This window comes from Pangasianodon hypophthalmus, chromosome 19, assembly GCF_027358585.1.
Source record: "Pangasianodon hypophthalmus isolate fPanHyp1 chromosome 19, fPanHyp1.pri, whole genome shotgun sequence".
NCBI lineage: Eukaryota > Metazoa > Chordata > Actinopteri > Siluriformes > Pangasiidae > Pangasianodon > Pangasianodon hypophthalmus.
This window is the reverse complement of record NC_069728.1, coordinates 7,368,736-7,389,631: the sequence shown is the minus strand read 5'-3', so window position 1 is coordinate 7,389,631 and position 20,896 is coordinate 7,368,736. Positions and strand designations below refer to the sequence as shown.

Sequence of the window (20,896 nt, the reverse complement as noted above, 5' to 3'; positions counted from 1 at the left end):
ATAGGCTTATACAGTATGGGATTATACATTATTGCATGCTGTACGAGGGCATAGGCTTATACAGTATGGGATTACACGTTATTGCACGCTGTACGAGGGCATAGGCTTATACAGTATGGGATTATACGTTATTGCACGCTGTAGGAGGGCATAGGCTTATACAGTGTGAGATTATACGTTATTGCACGCTGTAGGAGGGCATAGGCTTATACAGTATGGGATTACACGTTATTGCACGCTGTACGAGGGCATAGGCTTATACAGTATGGGATTATACGTTATTGCACGCTGTAGGAGGGTACAGGTTTATACAGTATGGGATTATACGTTATTGCACGCTGTAGGAGGGTACAGGTTTATACAGTATGGGATTATACGTTATTGCACGCTGTAGGATGGTACAGGTTTATACAGTATGGGATTATACGTTATTGCACGCTGTAGGAGGGCACAGGCTTATACAGTATGGGATTATACGTTATTGCACGCTGTAGGAGGGTACAGGTTTATACAGTATGGGATTATACGTTATTGCACACTGTACGAGGGCACAGGCTTGTGCAGTATGGGACTATAAGATCATTAATGTTTTTTTCCCTTACTGAAGGTTGCTGCCTTGGTGATATTTGTGAATGCACTGTGTCAATCTGTACAACATACTGCGAAACATTTATTACCAAGATCTGGCTATTGTTAAGGCTATAGCATATGACTTACATTAATTCCATATTCATCAAACCATTGTTTCCTTTGCCTTCTGTCTGGACATTCAGATCTTACAACATGGTTAAATATATTGTTTCCCCATGTTACATAATGTCCTTGGGAAATTTCTCTTGAGAATGCTGGCAGCATTTTTACATTGAAGACACTGCACATGTAATAGCATGTTATAACTTTATTAAGGGTTTGTTTAATCATATTTTATATGAAACCACCTACAGAACATTTTAATGCCCAAAGACTATAACATAAATCTACACTTAATGTACATCAACATGTGATATGCATTAAACACTGAAATATAACCAGTGAAATTAGGTACAAAGAGCATGTTCACTTTCTCAGTAAAGCATTGCACTGAAGAGACATTTATAAAAACAAATTTTTACTGACAGAAAAAGCATATTTTGGGTAAACAGTGAATGAGTACAGTACAACACAAATTATTTGGTTAACATGCCAGTCCGAAACCTGTCGCCAGCTGTTGCCACAATGAATCCTATAAGATGTAAGATGGTAACAATCTGACTACAAAACACTAGAGGAGTTACTCAGCTACAGATGAATAAACATGTGAAACATACAGTATTGTCCTGACAGTGTTCTGTACCCTATGACCTCACTCTGTGCGAATTTAAATACATGTAACTCCACACTGGAGGATATAATAAGGAAGGCAGCGACTCAGTGGTATATATCATGAGACCAGTGCTGATTTTTTTTAGGCTGGATGAACGTCTGGAATGAGTCACTACGCCCAGCCTTCACATCAGCATTACAGTGCAGTTTTCATTTCACATTCTGCCCTTGAAGCCAGACAAGTCAGGGACAGAATTCTGAGATCAACCCAGACTGCACTCATGTGGGTGTGGGTAATATCAGAGTGGCACATTTTGCTAAGCAAAATGGCCTAACTGTAAAAATGATGTGTTCTCCATATAGGCGGTGATGACACACATGCCTAAAATAGCTTAGTATTTTAAGTGTCTGGTTTTAAACCATTATCTGGAATCGAATGCAGGTGTAACGTCTACAGCACAGACACAATCAATACCGTATGCAGACACAAGGGTCTCGCACTTAAGTACGGTTTTTAGATTTTTAGTGTACATTTCAACAGTAGGGAATGTCTATATGTTTATTTTTGTTTTGTTTTAGATATTTTACTGCTTTTACTTTTATATTTTACTTTATTTTAAGGAGGGTTTCTAAGAAGAAGAATGATAGCTTGCAAGGCTGTGTCAAAATCTGCGGCCATGTCTTAGAGTTACACTGCAACAAACTGAATAATAACAAGAAAGCATTGAATGTTAATTGCAACCAACACACAGGAATTCTGAATCAATATAACACATTTTGTTTTCAGAGGTGCTTTGCTTAACCCTGATTACTGCTACACCATGTATATGCTTTAGAACACCAGGGCACATTGAACCAAACGGTGCAAAAGCCACAGGGTTTTTACTGTACAGTTCCTGCTTCCCAAACTAAAGCAAGTATCATTTCCCTTATAAAATAATTTTCTTTACACTGACAAATTATTCACTACTGTTCTACAACAAAAGAATTCAGAGCAAATTGCTTTTGGGCAAACACTGGCCATCACAGGCCTCCATTACTGTGAAAAAAGTCAAAATAATTGCACAGTTTGGTCACATACAATCACCTACATGTCAAGTAACTGGCCGCTTGTCTCAGTAAGTTTCACTTAGTGTATGAAAGTTGCTGAATAGCCACAAATATATATATATATATATGCATAATGTTATCATAGCCTTTTTTTTGAGTGTGTGTAAGCACCTGAAGTGGCACGGAGTGAAGGGCAAACAGAACTATCAGTGAAAAAAAAGAAAACAAGCAATGATTACACATAGGTGGAGTACTTTAAGACAGTCTGACTCTGACTGAGCAGACGTGATGAGTGTGAATGTGTGCACATGTGTACATACATGCATGGGTCAGAATAAATTTCAGTAGTGCCGAACAGGAACTCCAAGACTCTGAAAGACTCAGAATTCTCGGTAAGGTCAAGATGCATGTCTATGTACTCTGAAGAGGGCCGTCCTCTGTCTCTAGTTGAGCTAGCTGTCTCCTGAGGCTGTTCACTTTATTCTGTAGCTCCTTGTTGTATTCAATAATATGGACCATCTCCTCGTACGCCTCGTCCAGACACTTGGTTGAGCGATTCCAGCGTAGAAACACACCTAAAATAGAGTAAAAAAAAAAAATGAACAGATCGGCATATTTTTTCTGTATTCTACAACGGTATTACAAGAAAAAAAAAACATATTAAACACCAACAGACCAGAGCAGAGACCAATAAATTTTAAGATGATACGACTACATGATGCTACAGTAGCAAAGCTGAACCAAGCTGCATTTAAAGAGGGGCTACATGCCATGTCGGTAGGATCATATATCAAATGTTAGAGCTGCCTGCAGGTCAGCAGTCCCGTGATGCTAATACAGTTTTGACACCCTTCTTACACCAGATGGCCACTAGTCTTATAAACATGTTGCAAAATCAGTCATGCCTTTGCTGGGATTACAGCTGCTATGCTACGTTTCCAGTGAGGCCATGAGGACGCAGCACAGAGTACTGGTGCTTGTAGACTTTAAAAATATTCCAAATGCATATTAAATGGTTGTGTTGAATACAAACTGCTCTGTGTGTGTATGACTGCTATTTAGAGCGGTGTAAGGAATGCCTACTCATGTGTTGACTAGGTTCAGGAAGCCTTGAACTCAGTGACCATTAAAGATCTGTCAGAGACAGTAACATTCACTACGTAAGTTAAGGAAAAGATCATGAAAATCAAGTTTTAATGTGCATTATCAAATTTCAGTGTGAAGCAAAGGCTTCATTAATCTCATTTCTTGCACAAATGAATGGATCAGTTAGTCCACAATTAAAAGTTCACTTTGTATATGTTGCAGATGATTTTTAAACAGAGTGTGTATGCAAAGGAATGCCATTGTTGTTTCTTTAGACCTTATAAAATTGATATTTCCACTTAGCTACTTTTATTAAGTTTATCGTACAAATACATTTATTATATAAAATAAGTGTTCTGTTTAAGAATTAGAGTATGCACCTTTATATACAATAGGCTTTGTGTGGTATGCATGTGTGGTAACATTACTTTAAGAACCAGTTCTAGTCAGCATTACTACAGCCCCCGGTCTTGTTGCCATATGAACAACCTAAAGTAACCCTGCTGTGAAAGAGTGCCATCATTAACAGTGCCATTTTCATAAAAAGAAAAAGGCCCATACTAAAATCTTGTTGGTTTACATTCTCAGAAACAAGCCAAGATGAAGTACACAGGAGTTCCAGTTAATTTAAAAACTAAAACCCACTGAGCTGTCTCTTGTCTCTCAGCCAGTCATTATTGTACTTAAAGGTACTTTAGGTAAGATCAGTCAATTTTTTTCAAGATACAGTTAAGTAGGTAGAATCAACATTTATATTATTTTTACTCCTTGCGCCCACCAGCCCATTCCCACTCATAGTCATGAAGCTCCGTCCCCAGCCACGGAGGCTTAGAGTAAAGTAAAGTGGATCACATTCATTTAACACAACTTCAGCATTTAATTCTTACAAACCAATACCCTGCTGATTTGTTGTTGTATGCTTCTCAGTGTGGTACGTGTTCTGCATGTCAGTAATGAAAATTAATACAGTTTGTGTATTGTGTTTTATGGTTTTTCACTGGCATGGCTGCTTCTTGCTCTGGTACAGAATCTTTTCCATATTAAATTGCACTAAACAAATCTGTCAGTCAGCCTAATACACTGCTGCCCCCTAATGGTTATACAGGAGAACACTGTACATCATATACACTCACTGAGCACTTTATTAGGAACACTATACTAATACTGGGTAGAGCCTCTCTTTGCTCTTAAAACAGTCTCAATTCTTCATGGCATGGACTCCACAAGATGTTGGAAACATTCCTTTGAGATTCTGGTCCATGTTGAAATGATTGCATCACGCAATTCCTGCATATTCTTCAGGTGCACTTTCATGCTGTGAATCTCCCGTTCTACCACATCCCAAAGGTGTTCTACTGGATTCAGATCTGGTGACTGGGAAGGCCACTGAAGAACACTGAACTCACTGTCATGTTCATAAAACCAGTTTGAGGCGACTTTTGCTTTGTGACATGGTGCATGATCATGCTGGAAGTAGCCATTAGAAGATGGGGAAATTGTGGTTATGAAGTGATGCACATGGTCAGCAACAATACTTAAATAGTCTGTGGCATTCAAGCGATGATTGATTGGTATTAATGGGCCCAAAGTGTGCCAAGAAAACATTCCCCACACCATTACACCACCTCCACCAGGCTGGACTGTTGACTCAAGACAGGTTGGTCCATGGATTCATGCTGTTGGTGCCAAATTCTGACCCCACCATCTGTGTGACTCAGCAGAAATCGAGATTCATCAGACCAGGCTACATTTTTCCAGTCTTCAACTGTCCAGTTTTGGTGAGTCTGTGCCCACTGCAGCCTCAGCTTTCTATTCTTGGCTGACAGAAGTGGAACCCGACGTGGTCTTCTGCTGTTGTAGCCCATCCACCTCAAGGCACAACATGTTGTGCATTCTGAGATGCTTTTCTGTTCACTACTATTATACAGAGTGGTTATCTGAGTTACTGTAGCCTTTCTTGCACCAACAATCATGCCATGCTCAAAATCACTGAGATCACATTTTCCCCCAATTCTGACGGCTGATGTGAACATTACCTGAAGCTGCTGGCCCTTATCAGCAGGTGTTCCTAATAAAATGCTCTGTGAGTGTATATACAATACCTTTATAAAGATTTCAGTATTAAAAACAGGTACTGTACTCCTGTGTTGTTATAAAATATAAACGGTAAACTACTAGCTTTAGCAAGGAGGAAATACGGTTGAGAAGAAGGAAATGTTATTAATGGCAAAGTTAATGCTATCAGTGGTATAGAAAAGTCTAACAGATCCAGGTGGATGTATAGGAGCAAGAAAGGAAATCAAACAGAAATAAGAAGAGAGGGGAAAAAGAGAAAACAGACAAAAACATAAGGAAACTGGAAGAACTAAGATGCAATAGGTAAGAGTGTCAAAAGATTACAGTGAGATTAAATGCGTGTTCTCACCCTCCCACAGCAGCAGACTCTGCGGGGCTACAGATGGCCAGATCACAAGACTGTTGGCCTCATAGAGAGGGTTAAGGAAGCGTTCCAGCTCCTGAGGCCTGTTCATCCATGACCACAGGGACACAGTCTTTTGACAGAGCTCCAACTTCACCCTGCCTCACCATTATATTATACACAATACATTATACATATTCACAGAGTCATTATTACACATACAAAAGTTTCAATGACTGCAGTTTCTACAGAGACTGTGATAGCAAACACATTACCAAGTCAGCACTCACTGAAGATCCTCATATATCAAGTACCTTTCTATTTAATGTTTATTGTCCACACTAGGTAACCTCCTAAGGGTTATGCTTGATCACCAACAGTAATAAATCTTTCCAGTACTATATGTGCTCATTAATGCTGCCAAATTCCTCTAAAAACTGCATTTGATGTTTAATTATTTAAAATTTTTCGTCTTCAAATATTATCCTATAATTTTATTGAGTGGATAAAATTAGGTGAGGGGAAGTGAGTCACTGACCTCTCGGCAGCGCTGTTTCCCAGGAAAGTGCCAAACTGGGAGGCGTAAGCGTGTTCAAACAGCGTGACCAGAAAGTGTTCATTAAATTGAAAGGAGCAAGGAAACTGGCGCAGGATCTGCCACACACAGTCCAGGAAGAGCAAGAACACAGGTGCTTCACTCCTCGGCTTTCCGTTGGAGTACGCAGACTGGGCACAGCGCTGCTGGAACGGGTGACCTGCCTACACACAAAGGGAAAAAAAGTCAGACAATGATGAAGAAACAACTTGTAATTTTCTGAGCCATACCCTACAGCTGCACATAAGGTGAATTTTAAATGCAAGGAGCTTCATTCTTTTCCCTCTCCCTTTATTGAAGCTACTGCTTTATGAGTTTCCTCACTGGTTGGAGGTGAAGTTAATCTCAGAGCCTGAAAGTTTTAAACTTTTGTGATAAAGGAACCAGAAAGATGTCTGCATAGCAATATTGTGAATCACAGTATGTAAGGTTCATTCATACATAATATGATCATTATAAGGTGTATAACATTATAAATAATACTTTCTTCGTGGTTAATCCACACTCATTAGGCACATTAATAGGAACACCTGTACGCCTGCTTATTCATGCAATCCACCAATTATCTGGCAGCAGTGTAATGCATAAAATCATGCGGATATGTCAATAGGTAAGATTCGGTTAATGTTCACATCAAACATCAGAACGGGAAAAATGTAATCCCTGTGACTTTGGCCAGACTGCTTAGAGCTGACAGAAAGGCTACGATAACTAAAATAAGCATTCTTTACAACCATGGTCAGCAGAAAAGTATCTTGGAATATACAACACATCAAACCTTTAGGCTGATGGACTACAACAGCAGAAGACCACATCAGGTTCCACTCCTGTCAGCGAACAACAGGAATCTGAGGCTACAGTGGGCACAGGCTCACCAAAACTAAACAGCTGAAGATAGGAAAAACTCCTGGTCCCCTGTTTTTTTCCAATCTTTAAATCCCCAGGCTTCCCTAGATAATTGTAATTCCCTAACTACGTGTCCCCAGCAGTGTCTCTCACCTGCAGCCACTCACGCTCCACGAGGACTTGGAAACCGCGGACTGTCCTGCAGCCTGGATCCAAGATGATCTGGGCTAAAGAGGTGACCTGCAGCGTGGAGTCAGTGCCCTCTGTCCCGTGGACTAGCACTGATGCACCCTCTCTGAAGTCACAAAGCCACAGAATAAACAGTGGGGAAAAAACAGAAGCCAGTAAACTCACTTGTAATTTTTATTGTACTTTTAAGAGTACATACCACAGAGAGAAAACAGTTCAGTAATGAAAGCTAACAGATTGCAATAGATAAAGCAGTTCCTTTCTGCAGTTAAGTAGTAGTAAATGAGGCGGTCTGGGAAAACCCATCGGATGCTGCTGTGGCTGAATTCTGGCACACAGCTACGACGACAGCTCGGGTTTGGGCCAAAATCGGGGTTTTTCTGCCTATAACATGCTTTTATATTCCAAATTTAAAAAATCGTATACGTATTTCACTGAAACAACGTGGAAATTTTATTGCTATTTCATTATTTATAAAAATGTAGTTTTCCTGCACAGACCACGTTTAAAACCTTGCAAGCTAAGTGTGATTTCTTCACACAGTGAATGCCAGGCTTTGCTCAAATTGCTGGATAGATACAAGACGTCTAAAAACAGACATAATCTTAATAAATTCAGTTTGTAATCTCACTTTTTTGGGGTAATCAGAGTTATTTAGGGTAACTGGAGTCATTTACAGAACTACATATAATAGTGTGGAATTATTTCCTATTTTTCCCTGATTATGTGATGATAATTTAAATATTTTAAGATCAATTCAATGTGATTTCTGCTTACTCCTGATGCATACATGTATTTGTTCAGTCATGATGTACACTCTGTCCTTGATTATGTTTTCCTCTTATTAGCCTTGGGTATTATCACGTACACATTAGTATAAAAGTCGACTGTGTCCAACTTATATTTAGACTATAGAGTGCCCAGGTTGTCTTCATGTATGCAATAAACCATCTTTTTTATTATAACCTGGCTCTTGGTCTCCTGATTCTTCAGTTATCTAACTTCTGGTGAAACTGCAGTATTATGATCATCCAGAAAACATTTACAACAATAGAAAATGACAAAATTTCACAAGGTAAGAGTGTTTCCAGGCAGTCACACATATGTCACAGATATGATCTATACTGATACTGAAATGATCTAAAATATTGGAACGTAAGGGTCAAGTGTTTTTATTTATTTTCTGTCAAGATTTTTTTTTAATCTACTGCTTATTAACATTTAAAAATATTTGTAAGTTTTCCTTATTTACAACAATGCAAATTCATTATTTAATTCATGTTGTAGTCTCCAGGGTGTTTATGGATCGAGGGTGATGTGAATGAGCTCTCCAAACAAATTAAAATGGATGTTAAAATCTGTCATTTAGAAGTGTGATGGAACTTCTATGTGACATCTACGTCTTCTTCTAAATGACAGTGCAATGTGGTAGAAGGTTACATTCCAAGATGCTGTCTTATATAATATGTGGAGTGTTGATATTCAACTTTGCTTAAATTTTAACCAGATTTACTTCAGAGGCATTTGCCATATAAGGAGTTACTGCACATCTGCCAGCCAATCGGAATGAAGTACTTGCCACGGCTGCATTATAAATCACAGACAGGACGGATTTTTAGTACATTATTGCTGTATGCCTATATTGTTCTCTCTGACACCACAATAATGTTCATATTTGCTCACAGAAATGTCATGCAAGAATAGAAAAATGTAGAATCTAGAAATTAGCTCATAACCAAGACCAGAAATTACTCTACATTTAAAGACGCAGCAGCACAAAGTACATTAATGAGCTGTGCACCAACAGCAGCATGAGACACAGCAGTACAAGTGTTTTATGAACTTAATGATGATTGCAGGCTAGACACTAGCTAACCATTATTACTCAAATGGGCTTTGCAACAAGTGTAGCATGAAGCAAGGCAAACGCTCTTTAATTAGCTCAGAATGGAACCGCCAGTGAGAAAACAGTAATTAACACAGCCGTAAACTACTAACACACAGCTATCTTCTATAACGATTCTCAGGGTTTGAGAGCACATCTGTCTAAGACAGAGAAAGCAGAGATGAGACAGAGCACAGGGAATTGAACACAGTGAGAGTGTCAAACGCTGACCTGTCAATGCACTGAGCAGCCAAGCAGGCAGTGGTGAGGATCTCTTTTACATGGCTCTGCCAGTTAGAGGCCTCCAGTTTGCTAAGCCAGCGGTCCATGCTGTTCGAGTGGTCATTACACGCCTCCACCAGCTTTATCAGGCTCTCTTGTAGAATATTGGACCTGTGACAGATCATTTCACACATTACAACAATGGCTACAGCATACAGTACATGTTATTTTAGATCTATAGATCTAATAAAGAACCAGTGAAGATTAACAACATCTTCCATTCCCTCTAGCTGAAGTCTGGTACTCGTGGTACACTGGTATAAATGCGACACCATAATGTGAAGTAGCACCATGTGATACTGTGTCCGCAACCGAGTAAACAAATTAACATTGTGCCTCAAATCACATACTTATGTACTGTTCTAGAATTTTTTTAATACACACACCTACCGGTTTTCCTGTAGCAGTTACTGTTTGAATTTTAAAAGCTTGTTACCAAAAGGTTTGTTTTGAGTACCAGTCTTTGGATTTTGTAGATTAGTACATACTTTTGAATGTATGGAGAGTGTTTTCGATTTGAGACGCCGATCATGACAACAATCATGGTGACGGCAGAAAGTTTTAAAGATAAACAGGGCTTATCAGTCTGTTTAGCACTGTTGCTCAGTTTGCCTTGAAAACCATATGGAGGAGGTTTTACTTCTGATGTGTTGTCTAGAAGACGTCGCTTTTAATCCTCAAGATGTATATAAGATAAGCAAGTAAGTGAACAGTGCTGCTCACGTTGCAGCTGCTTGTGCACACATATGCGTGGTGAAGGTGAAGTATACTTTACCGTAATGCATGGTAAATCTGAGCCACTCTAAGTCTCTTAAACAACATGACGACAGGAATTAATTTTAAAAACAGATGTTTTAACTGAATATGAAAAACGTGAGCTATTTTCACTCAGCCACAAGACTGGTGTGTGCAGTAGCTTTTGTTTGTTCAGTATAAATGTTTTTTTGGAAATTATGTGCATAGTTTCTTTGCTGTTTATATGATTCAGTTTTTCTGGCAAAATGGAGTCCAAATTTTATAAAATATGATATAAGATTCTAATATTCACTCACCTCTCAATAGCTTTGTGGATTCTCCTCCACTGCGGGTAGTTCGCCTCCTGTTCAAACCCACCACCACGGGCCTTAGCCTGCTGCGCTACGGCAACAGTGCGCGTGTCGATGATGTAACCACGTTTCCCTGCACGGAGCGTAGCATTGATCAACTTCTCATCTTCCTTACAGCGGCGTCCATTTGTGCCAATCAGAGGCTGCCCTGCTCGCATCATCACCTGAGGACACAGACACTAAGTACACACCTAATCTTGATCAAAATACGCTTATTATACAAGACTCCCCAAAGTGAACAGCTGACCATGCCGTTCTTCTTGTGGTAGTAGCTGAGCACTGGGAAGCGTCCGCCGTGTCGAAAAGCAGCAGCTTTGCACAGAGTGTCATCATCTATATCCTTGGGTACAGCCACCAGTGAAGGGTAGGAGGGGCAAACAATGAAGTTTTTATTCACTTCACTAAGTCTCCACTCATCTGTCTGTCAAAGAACAATAAACAAAACACACTCAGCCAGCAGTCTACAACATTCTGTAAACAGCAACAGTCACTGTGCACAAAAGTGAGCCTGTACCATCGATTCCAGATCTTTGAAGGCCTCTTCTGGTGAGAACAAGTGCCACCCATCATCAATGACCTCAAACATGGGCCGGTAGAAGAAAGGATACATCAGGGAGACTGAGTCGAGTGTGGACAACGCCTAAAGAAAAAGGAGGTGTCAGATCCGAGGTTCAGATTTTTCATGCCAAGTACATCTTTACCAGTTACAGACCAGACATCTCAACCCATTAAAAAGAGCAATGTTTGGTTGCTTATTAAGCTCCTGGTATAACCTTGCATTTTTACTGCAATATACTGTATATTACTGAGAAAGCAGAAGCTTGGAAAAGCATATAATTTCAGCATATTTTAATAAGTGGACGTTGTGGCTTGATTAAAATATAAGCACACTGATAGTGAACTGCCAAAGTATTAATATTGAATCGTAAACCTTTATGATGCACAAATTCAATTATGTAAGGAATAAATCACAGCAGGTGTGCTGTTATAGGAAAATAATCAAATAGTGTGTTTACCAACCTAAAGTCCATTATTTTCCTATAAGAGCAAAAAAGTGGTTTATGCTTCTTACCCCAGCAATTTGCCGCCAGTTAGGTTTTTTTTATTTAATTAAAGAATGACACATTTTACTTTTTTAATCAGTTCATAGGCAGTTTTAACATTGTGGAAAGTCCACAATAAAGTTAGTGCCTGTTATTGTCCCCTCTCCAACCTCTCGTTTTTCCCCTCTCTTGACATTAATAAGAATAAAAAACATGTCATGTTACTGAGAAAAGAGAAAGCGCAAGGCCCTCCATCCTGAAGACTCTCCCCTGGCAGAAAATCTACTGACTGTTATAAGGTACTGACACCCAAGATTAATAAATGTTAAACAAATATCTCCTTACAGAAAACTTTACCATATCAATCACTGTACATCTTTACTGCTTAGGAGACTGAGAATATGTGGAGTGTCAGCCATCTAATCCACCCTGCCAGTTAGCTATTACTACTGAACAATAACATTAAAATACATAACAAAAACATATAGAAAATGAATCTACACCTTCTGATCAATCATATTTGAGAATTTAACAGTGTTGTGGTATAAAAAAAATAATGTGATTTTACAGTGGACTCTGGGTCCCTGTCTCTTCTCTACCATTCAAACTAAATACAGAAGGTTAAGCGTAAAGTGTTAAGCATGTTTAAAAGCATGTGTACAGTGAAATAAGTGCATGGTCTTAAATCAAGCAACATTAATAAATAATCAGTCTCGGCTGAGCTCACATATGCATGCATACATGCCTGAACAAGAACGGAAAAAAAATGAGATCACAGAATCTGAATAAATAATTAAACACACTTCAGTGGAGCTAGCAATGTTGAGACACTCCTCCATGCCAGGTATGTCCAACTGAATAATGCGCAGGTCCTTGCATTTCACGATAATCGAGCCAAGAGAGCCGACAAACCTAAGAGAGGAGAAATCAAGACAGAGGATTTCAAATGAGGTCTTTACTTTAACATCCTGACAGACCATAGAGTAGGTATCGTAATCCACGACCAGTTCTAGGGTTAACATTTTAAACTATAACAGTAACAAAAAACCACCAATTCTATAACAGTAACAAAAAACCAATTCCCAATTCTGATCCTGGGGAGCCAGAGTCACACATGGTGCACATTTTCCTGCTCTAACACAACTAAAAGCCCTGAGTTTTCATTTAATAATCAGTTTTGTGTGCAAATCTTGCACAGGCATACAATCAGATTCATTATTTTTTAACCTTGAATAAGAAAATAAGTACAGTATATTTATAACTACTTCTAACCATGTACTGTATATGAATAAACTCCTGGCAAAAAAGTGAGACAGATTATGAGATGGCAGTTAATAAAGCATGTTTATTTTTTCTTACATTTGTGATAGTGTTTGTAACACACGCTTATGTTTGTCAGGTCTACATGTTATTATGCTCCAAATGCTATGAACATTAACATTTTTATTAACTTCTGGTGGTCTAGCCTTTTTACATTTTCATCTCACTATCGAGGGTAACTGCCTTCAGGGATGTGTCACCATTAACAACTGCCTTTTTTCCCATCTAACTGTAATCCTACTCAGACCTTTCTCCTGTGGTACTGATGTCAGTCTGGCGTCCTGTAATTCTGTTTTTAGCTGTCACTTTCAAATCAAACCGTCTTCACCTCTGCCACAGGCAGAACTACAATACTGACAAATGGTTTATTTCTTGTTCTTAGATAAACCACTCATAAAAGCAGCAAATAATGCATGAGGAGTTTTTTTGCTCTACTTAGTGAAACATTATTTCTTATTCATTGTTGTCAAGGTTCATCTTCTTGGACCTTTTCAGCTCCAGGCTGTCTAACATGTTTGCGTAGCAGTCTGGGAAAACTCATAGCAGACATAACAGCCAAAGAAAAATGATGACTGAAAAATTTGGATTTTGACCAAAATCTTTTTGCCTATAACATACTATACCACCTTTACTTTAAAATTCATAATTTTTCACCAAAATGTTGTAGAAATGTTTTTATTTACTTATTAACCTCATCTAGGCTTCTTGAAAATCTTCCTGAAAAGATGATGTTTGTGAAATGCCGTGACTGAGATTTATCTCAGGAGAAAAGACAGATGTAGGAGGGACTGATGTAGATACTGCTTATTAAGTGTGATTACTCATTTTCCAAATTCAAATCAAATTCAAATTTTATTTGTCACATGCATAACCATACACAGTACGACTTGCAGTGAAATGCTTATATAAATGCATATACAACTGTTAAATAAGAAAATAAAATAAGAAAATAAAGAAAAATATTAAATATACAAAAAAATATTAAATATAAAGAAAAATATATACATAAAAATATATATATAAAGAAGAATATAAATAAAAATATCAAATCTAAAGAAAAATGTATACATGAAAAAAAAATAAAATAAAATATATGAAGGGATTAAAAAAAGTGTATAAGAATATATATGTGGGTATATGGATGGTGGCAGCAGTCTGACAGTACAGATATAAAGTGAGGATTTGTGCGATGTAATAATGTGCAATGTGCAATAAATGCAATACTAAATACTAAATTTCAATACTAAAATAAATTAAATTAAAATAAATTAGTAACATTATAAACGGTAATAAACAGTCATATTAGTTTTTTTAATATATATATATTTTATTTATTACATCTTTAAGTGAATATTATTAAACCAACATACTGGTGTCTCTCGTGGAGTTGGATTCAAATCTTAAACATTAATTTTCACCACATGAAGGGTTTTCCTAGACCGCCACACATATCTCAGTTTAGGGATGTTTGTGTAATTATGTGTGGCTGTGTCTGTTGAATAGAGCAATACAAAACATTTGGGATTTTTCATCAATAATTGTGTGGACAGGTATGTTTTGTTACGCACAGATTTAAAATGTGTTCTAAACACTTTTAAGAGCAAGGAAACCAGCATACTATAGACCCTGGACTCCCACCTGGTGTAGAGCGAGCCTACCTCTTCTCAATAGCGTCGATGTTGGCGTGGAGCAGCCAGAGCTCCTCGGTGTTGTCCTGGCGTGAGGACAGGATGAGGTGGTGGCCGGTTAAACACAGAGTTCCCTCCACGGTGGGGAGAAAGGGACGGTGCAGGACCACACCGTCCACCCGGGGGGTCTTTATCAATTCCGCAAACTCCATTCTGTGTTGTAGGAAGAGACGGGCGAGGGGATAAAAACAGCTCAGCTCTCAAAGAAGAGCAGGGAGCACTGCCACTGGACAACAGAAGGTAAACAGTAGAGGAAATACAAGCAAATGATACAACATAAGCACAATAATATAGGTAGGATCACAACTATCATTCTACTCCCTATATAAGTGCACTAAATAGGGTACAAATTAATGGCTTACACCCTGTACAGTGCATTGTATAGGACATTCAAAATCGTTTAAGGTGGAAAATAAAGCTTAACATGGCTCGACATACTACAGTTACAACTACGAAACACTAAATTTCCCACAAACACGTCAAAAACAGATGAACCAACACAGTTACCCACATAGAGATCTGCTGTAAGGAAACTGCTTACTGTGGGTTAATATGTTAACCAACACACAATGTCATGCCTCTTAAACTTTTATAGTTACATATTATATTGTGGAACATCCACGAGCAAGTTAGTTCCTGTTATTACTTATGTTATAGCAGTTATAAACCATCATTACCTCCGCAGACCCTCATATCTCTCTCTCTCTCTCTCTCTCGCTTTCTCTCTCTGGAAGTTAGCAAGACAAAAAAATTCAGCTTGTCATGCAAGAGAGAAACCAACAGGCACAAAGTCCTTTGTCCTGAAGACTTTCCAATTCTGGAAAACTTACTGTCTGTTACAAAGCGCTGACACTACAGACTCCTTCCATAAATGTCAAATAAACATATCCTTTCCAGAAAACTTCACCATATCAATGCTTAGATGTTTTTCATTGTTAAATAACAACATGCTTTTAATCCATTTATTCTTCCATATAAATTATGTGGACTGTCCACTAACAAGTCCCTGTGAATTAACTGTTACTGCAGAAACAATAACGTGTTAGAAGAAGCACATTAATATAAACATGTTCATTGCCTTACAGCCGGCACTACTGTCTGTAGGTGTGTCACGACTGCACGATTTGGATCGATTAATTGATTTAAAAGGCAGTGACTGAAATCCAATAAGGCTCAACAATTATATATCAATTATCAGTGATTATAAATGATTGTGAATCACTTAAACTGAACTACTGATGTGTAAAAAATCATTTATAATTATTAACAGATGTGCAAATAGGCTAGCAGGGTGATTTGCCCGTAACGCTGATACCGAAAACAGTCCTTCTCTACATTATCATCATTCACAAATTAATGGTAAGCCTACCACTGGATTCTGAACAAAGTCGGACACATATTAATCCAAGGATACTATACTGAAGAGTAACGTATCGTATCGTATCGCAGCAGATTCGGTGGTATCGGTGTCAAATATGGAGTCGTTGTCTTATGAATCAAAACCCTCCTCCTCTCATATCACAGCAAATTCCATAGTATCATCAACTATTGAATCGAAACTTCAATGTTAAATGAGTGATTCATGAATTGAAATCATATAGGTTTAAATGAATCAAAATTCATTCATATCAATCGAAATCATTTGATACCGCAGCTGATTCGGTTACATCCACAAATATCGAATTCATACTGATGAATCTAAATCGTATTGTATTATAGTTGATTCAGTGGTATCATCAAATATTGTATAATTTCCTGATGAATCTATATTGCACTGTATTATAAGTGATTCAGTGGTATCATCAAATATCGAATCATTATGCCATGAATCCAGATCATATCGTACTGTAACTGATTCAGTGGTATCACCAAATATCGAATCCTTTCCTTATGACCTGAAATCGTATCGTGTGGAAGCCTGAGCTTTACTCCTCTATTACTGTCCCAGAAAATCAACAGCTTCTGACCAATCACAGTTCACAGTTCACCAGCAATGCGGAATGAATCATTTTATTGTTCATAAACACTGTGTGCTGTCAGAAGCCCGAAAACACAAACTAAATATCAAACACAGACACACTCAGGTTCCCCAAAGCATCCTGGCTCATGTTAGGACGCATTTTAGGACACACTTTAGGACAATTAGTACTTCTTGGATGATAAGTCTATCAGAAGATATACGGCCTGTGAGATTACTGGCACACTGCTAGCTAAAATTTAAAAACAATGAATTACAGATTCATAGAGAGGAAAATAAAAACTCAGGCGTTATGACAGAGAGCTAGAGAAAACACTGAGACGCATTTAAGAGATTATTCACACAGCTGTTGTTTTTTTTTTCATTATTTAATCTATAATGTCTGTCACTGCATCTAGTTAGCTCGCTAGCGATTCAGTATTTGGGTCGTAAATGCAGTAAATAAACACCACGGACATGAGACAGAGTGTAAATGTCTACTAGAGCAAAGCAAGAAGCAGATTCCACACTACTGTCAAACACAGCTCATCTGATAATGTTAGCAGAAAAATAAAACATAGCAGTGAAATTTCTTACGCCTCATCCACCTGACGCCTTTTCCTGTTTTGCTTTTTTTCCTTAGCTCTTTTTTTTGGATTTTACAGAGTGGATCACAGACCAAGTGAGTGTTACATCGCCGCCTAGAGGCGTGGAGAGGAATGAGCGGCTTGCACCTCTCTGCAGAAGCACAGGTCCAAGGCAAGACATCTCAGTGTGTTTCAGGCTGGATAAGTTGGATAAGTGGATTTCTTATTGTTGTTCCTTGTTGTACAGCAGCTCCTGGATTAGGATAAGGCATTAGGGTTTAGGAGTTAGGGGTTAGAGTTAGGCTTATAGGAGGAGTTGGATCAGGTCCAGCTCCACTCTCTGGACTTTTGGTTCTGCAGCAAGCACTATCCCGCTTTTACACCAGCGTTCTCAAACATTTTGCGGTCAGAAACCTTCATCCATCCATTCTCTGTACCGCTTATCCTACACAGGGTCGCCGGGAGTCTGGAGCCTATCCCAGGGGACTCAGGGCACAAGGTGGGGGACACCCTGGACGGGGTGCCAACCCATCACAGGGCACAATCACACACACGCTCACACACTACGAACAATTTGGGAATGCCAATCAGCCTCTAACGCATGTTTTTGGACTGGAGGAGGAAATCAGAGCACCCAGAGAAAACCCAGAACGCACGGGGAGAACATGCATACTCCGCACACTCAGAGCAGAGGAGGGATTCGAACCCCAACCCCGAAGGTACAAGGCAACAGTGCTTACCACCAAGCCACCGTACCAGTCAGAAACTTATTTAACTTTAAAAAATAAATTCCACAGACTCCATCAGTACAGATTTATTTCATAAACATTATTTAAATGTCTACAAAAGTTTTATTTATTTAGTATTTGTTAAATCCATGGAGCTTACTCTTTATGAACTTTCCACCAACAGAACACAAGTGGTCCAAGTTGATATTATTTACAGGCCCATTTGTTTTTAAGTATTTGAAGTTTGGATTAAACCCATTCAGCAGTCAGGTTGACTAATAACTATAACAAAACTGGAAAATAAATATAATAACTTTCATAATGGTGGGTGGAGATCAGTGGCAGCTCCACCACAGGGGCAGTTTGAACAGCCATATATATCAGTTGTTCAACAAATGTTCATCTTAATAAAGTCCTCATTCACAAGTCCATGCAATTTAAATTCTGCTGAATTGTTCACTGAAGAGTCCACATGGGTTTCCTCAGGGTTCTCTGTTTTCTTCCTACCTCCCAAAAACACATGCCAGTAGGTGGACTGGTATCTCTAAACTGCCCCTAGGTTTGAATGAGTGTGTGAATGTGTGTGTGCATGGTGCACTGCAATGGACTGGCGTCCCATCCAGGGTGTATCCCCCCTTACGGCCAATGCTCCTAGATAAAGCGGTTACTGAAGATGAATGAATGGTCATGGCACATTTTTTGAAAACCTAACATTCATTCAGATTATTATTGTCAAAATTTTATTTTTCTTTCTTTGTTTCTTTCTTTGTTTCTTTCTTTGTTTCTTTCTTTGTTTCTTGCTTTGTTTCTTTCATGTGCATGTGTGCCTGTGTGTGGGTAGATAGTAGATAGTGTGGGTGTGTGTGAGACACTCCCTATGATGATAAGCTCCTTGTACTTTTCAGGCAGGCTACTTACAAGCACCCACGTGGAAGTACTTCCTCACTTTCTACGCATTTGCGGCCTCTTCATCTTGTTCTCTCTCATTTCACCTCCTCCCTCCTCCACTCTGTGTTTGTGCTGTCATGTCACAACCAAGAAGACATTTTGAATTTTTTTTTTATTTTTACACTTCTAATAAAGTCCTAACAATCACACCAGAAAAAAAGAGATTATCACTTCACACACACACACACACACACCCACACACACGTATAGCAACACTTGTATAACAGAAACACAGCAGGATTCCAAATGCATGTGTTCTTTGGGGAATTGTAGGTAGTTCTAAACAAGTGAACTGAATTAGAGATACAGTGACTGAACATTTTAAGGGAATGAGGTGAAAAATATTATCATAATAATAAGCACATATAATCCTTTATCATTTCTAATATGTATATAATAGAATAATAGATCCTAAATATGGTCTAGAGACTCGCCTGGTTCTCTGGTGCAACCGAATCAGGATTTGATAAGTGCCAAAGCACCCTGTTGATTGCAGTGATAGAAGCACCAGGAGCCTCAAGGGAGCCAGCAGCGATTACACACATTGCATTATTTAGTTTGAGTTGCATGTGTGTCATGAATCCAACACTCCCCGAAAAATATGTGGATCCATTTGCTCTCATTAAAAATGTATGGCGTTTGGTAGGGAAACAGATTTTCCTGACTAAGAACTGATATTTTAGCGGATGTAGCTGGGTGGATGTCAGTGGAGGTGGGATACAGAGGCTACTGACAGGAACTGGATCAGCTTGGGTCATGGTATATCAGTTACCTACACAGAAGCGTGACAATGCACAGGTCCAGAAATGATTGACAAGCTGGCTCTTTGAAGATGTTTTGTAATATTCTTGTCTTTGTGTTTGTCATTGCAATATGACAGGTCTGGCTGGATAAAAGCCCAAAGGCCATGAAGCAGTGCCAGCGTGCTTTGATGAGCCACCCGACTCGCCATGATGAACCGACACTCTTCATCTCACGCATGCTGCTTTGCTGTATTTGGGGTTTTCATAGACCGTCGTCACTGAAATGACCCAGCAGCTCTGGCTATTCCAGGTTAACGCTTTCAATCAAACATCTCCGTGAGATTTTCGTTTCTGTGAAACACTTAAAAGCCTCCAGCTGACAATGACAGAGTGAGCACACCATCTCCATTCAACTGTTCTAATGTAATGCAGTCCTCAGCAACTGCCTGCACTGCAGACCATTGCTTACAGCTCCTGCATCCAGCTTTCTGCAATATCCACACATATGCATCGATATGTGTGCCAAATTAGCTTAATCATTAATATCTTTTTACATTCCTATATTTTCAGAACATGTTAAGCAGTGAAAAGGGGTGACAAAATTCATAAAAAACGACTGATTACAGATATTAATTAACCATTCTCTAGTGAATTTAGAGGCCAGTGAACTGCAGACTGTATCAACACACTCATTAATACAAGACTGCTGTAGTTAAGCTTATTATTTTATGGCATTTATGACTCAGCTTGGTGTAAGCCTGCTGACAGTCAGAGGGATGAATCTGGTCTCTAAGATGTAACAGTTATATGGTCTTAATCCGGCTAATGTCTCCCTGGTGGAGGCACAGGTGTTTATGAATTATGACGCTGAGAAAGACGGATGGACAACATCACAATGTTCTTGGCTGCTGTGTTGGGAAACAGAGTGCATGTCTTGTCTTGTAATCAGAGGCTAAATGACACATTGTAACTTTATCTGGGGTGTCTCTCTCTCTCTCACACACACACACACACACACACACACACAGACACATTGCACTTGTATAGCAGAAACACGGCAGGACTCCACATGCATGTGCACTTTGGTGAATTGTCATTAAACCATGCACAGCTGCTCATCAT

General features: G+C 38.9%; 1 protein-coding gene across 4 annotated transcripts; it reads right to left on the bottom strand.

Annotated features, from left to right (window-relative positions):
* Positions 1 to 883: 883 nt before the first annotated feature.
* Positions 884 to 17,437, bottom strand: mtmr9 (myotubularin related protein 9). Of its 4 annotated transcripts, XM_053242264.1 has the most exons (12): positions 17,366 to 17,413; positions 15,489 to 15,538; positions 14,782 to 15,037; positions 12,607 to 12,715; positions 11,275 to 11,400; positions 11,008 to 11,181; positions 10,707 to 10,924; positions 9,604 to 9,765; positions 7,452 to 7,593; positions 6,396 to 6,616; positions 5,864 to 6,015; positions 884 to 2,927 (listed from the first exon to the last, which is right to left on the bottom strand). In XM_053242264.1, exons 3-12 carry the CDS (start codon positions 14,961 to 14,963, stop codon positions 2,764 to 2,766), a joined length of 1,650 nt encoding a protein of 549 aa, XP_053098239.1. In that variant the 5' UTR covers positions 14,964 to 15,037; positions 15,489 to 15,538; positions 17,366 to 17,413; the 3' UTR covers positions 884 to 2,763. The 4 variants fall into 4 exon arrangements, with proteins under 4 accessions (XP_053098239.1, XP_026800355.1, XP_034169680.1 ...); XM_026944554.3 differs by lacking the exon at positions 15,489 to 15,538 and having other exon boundaries at positions 17,366 to 17,437; XM_034313789.2 differs by lacking the exon at positions 15,489 to 15,538 and having other exon boundaries at positions 14,782 to 14,964; positions 17,366 to 17,407.
* Positions 17,438 to 20,896: the final 3,459 nt, after the last annotated feature.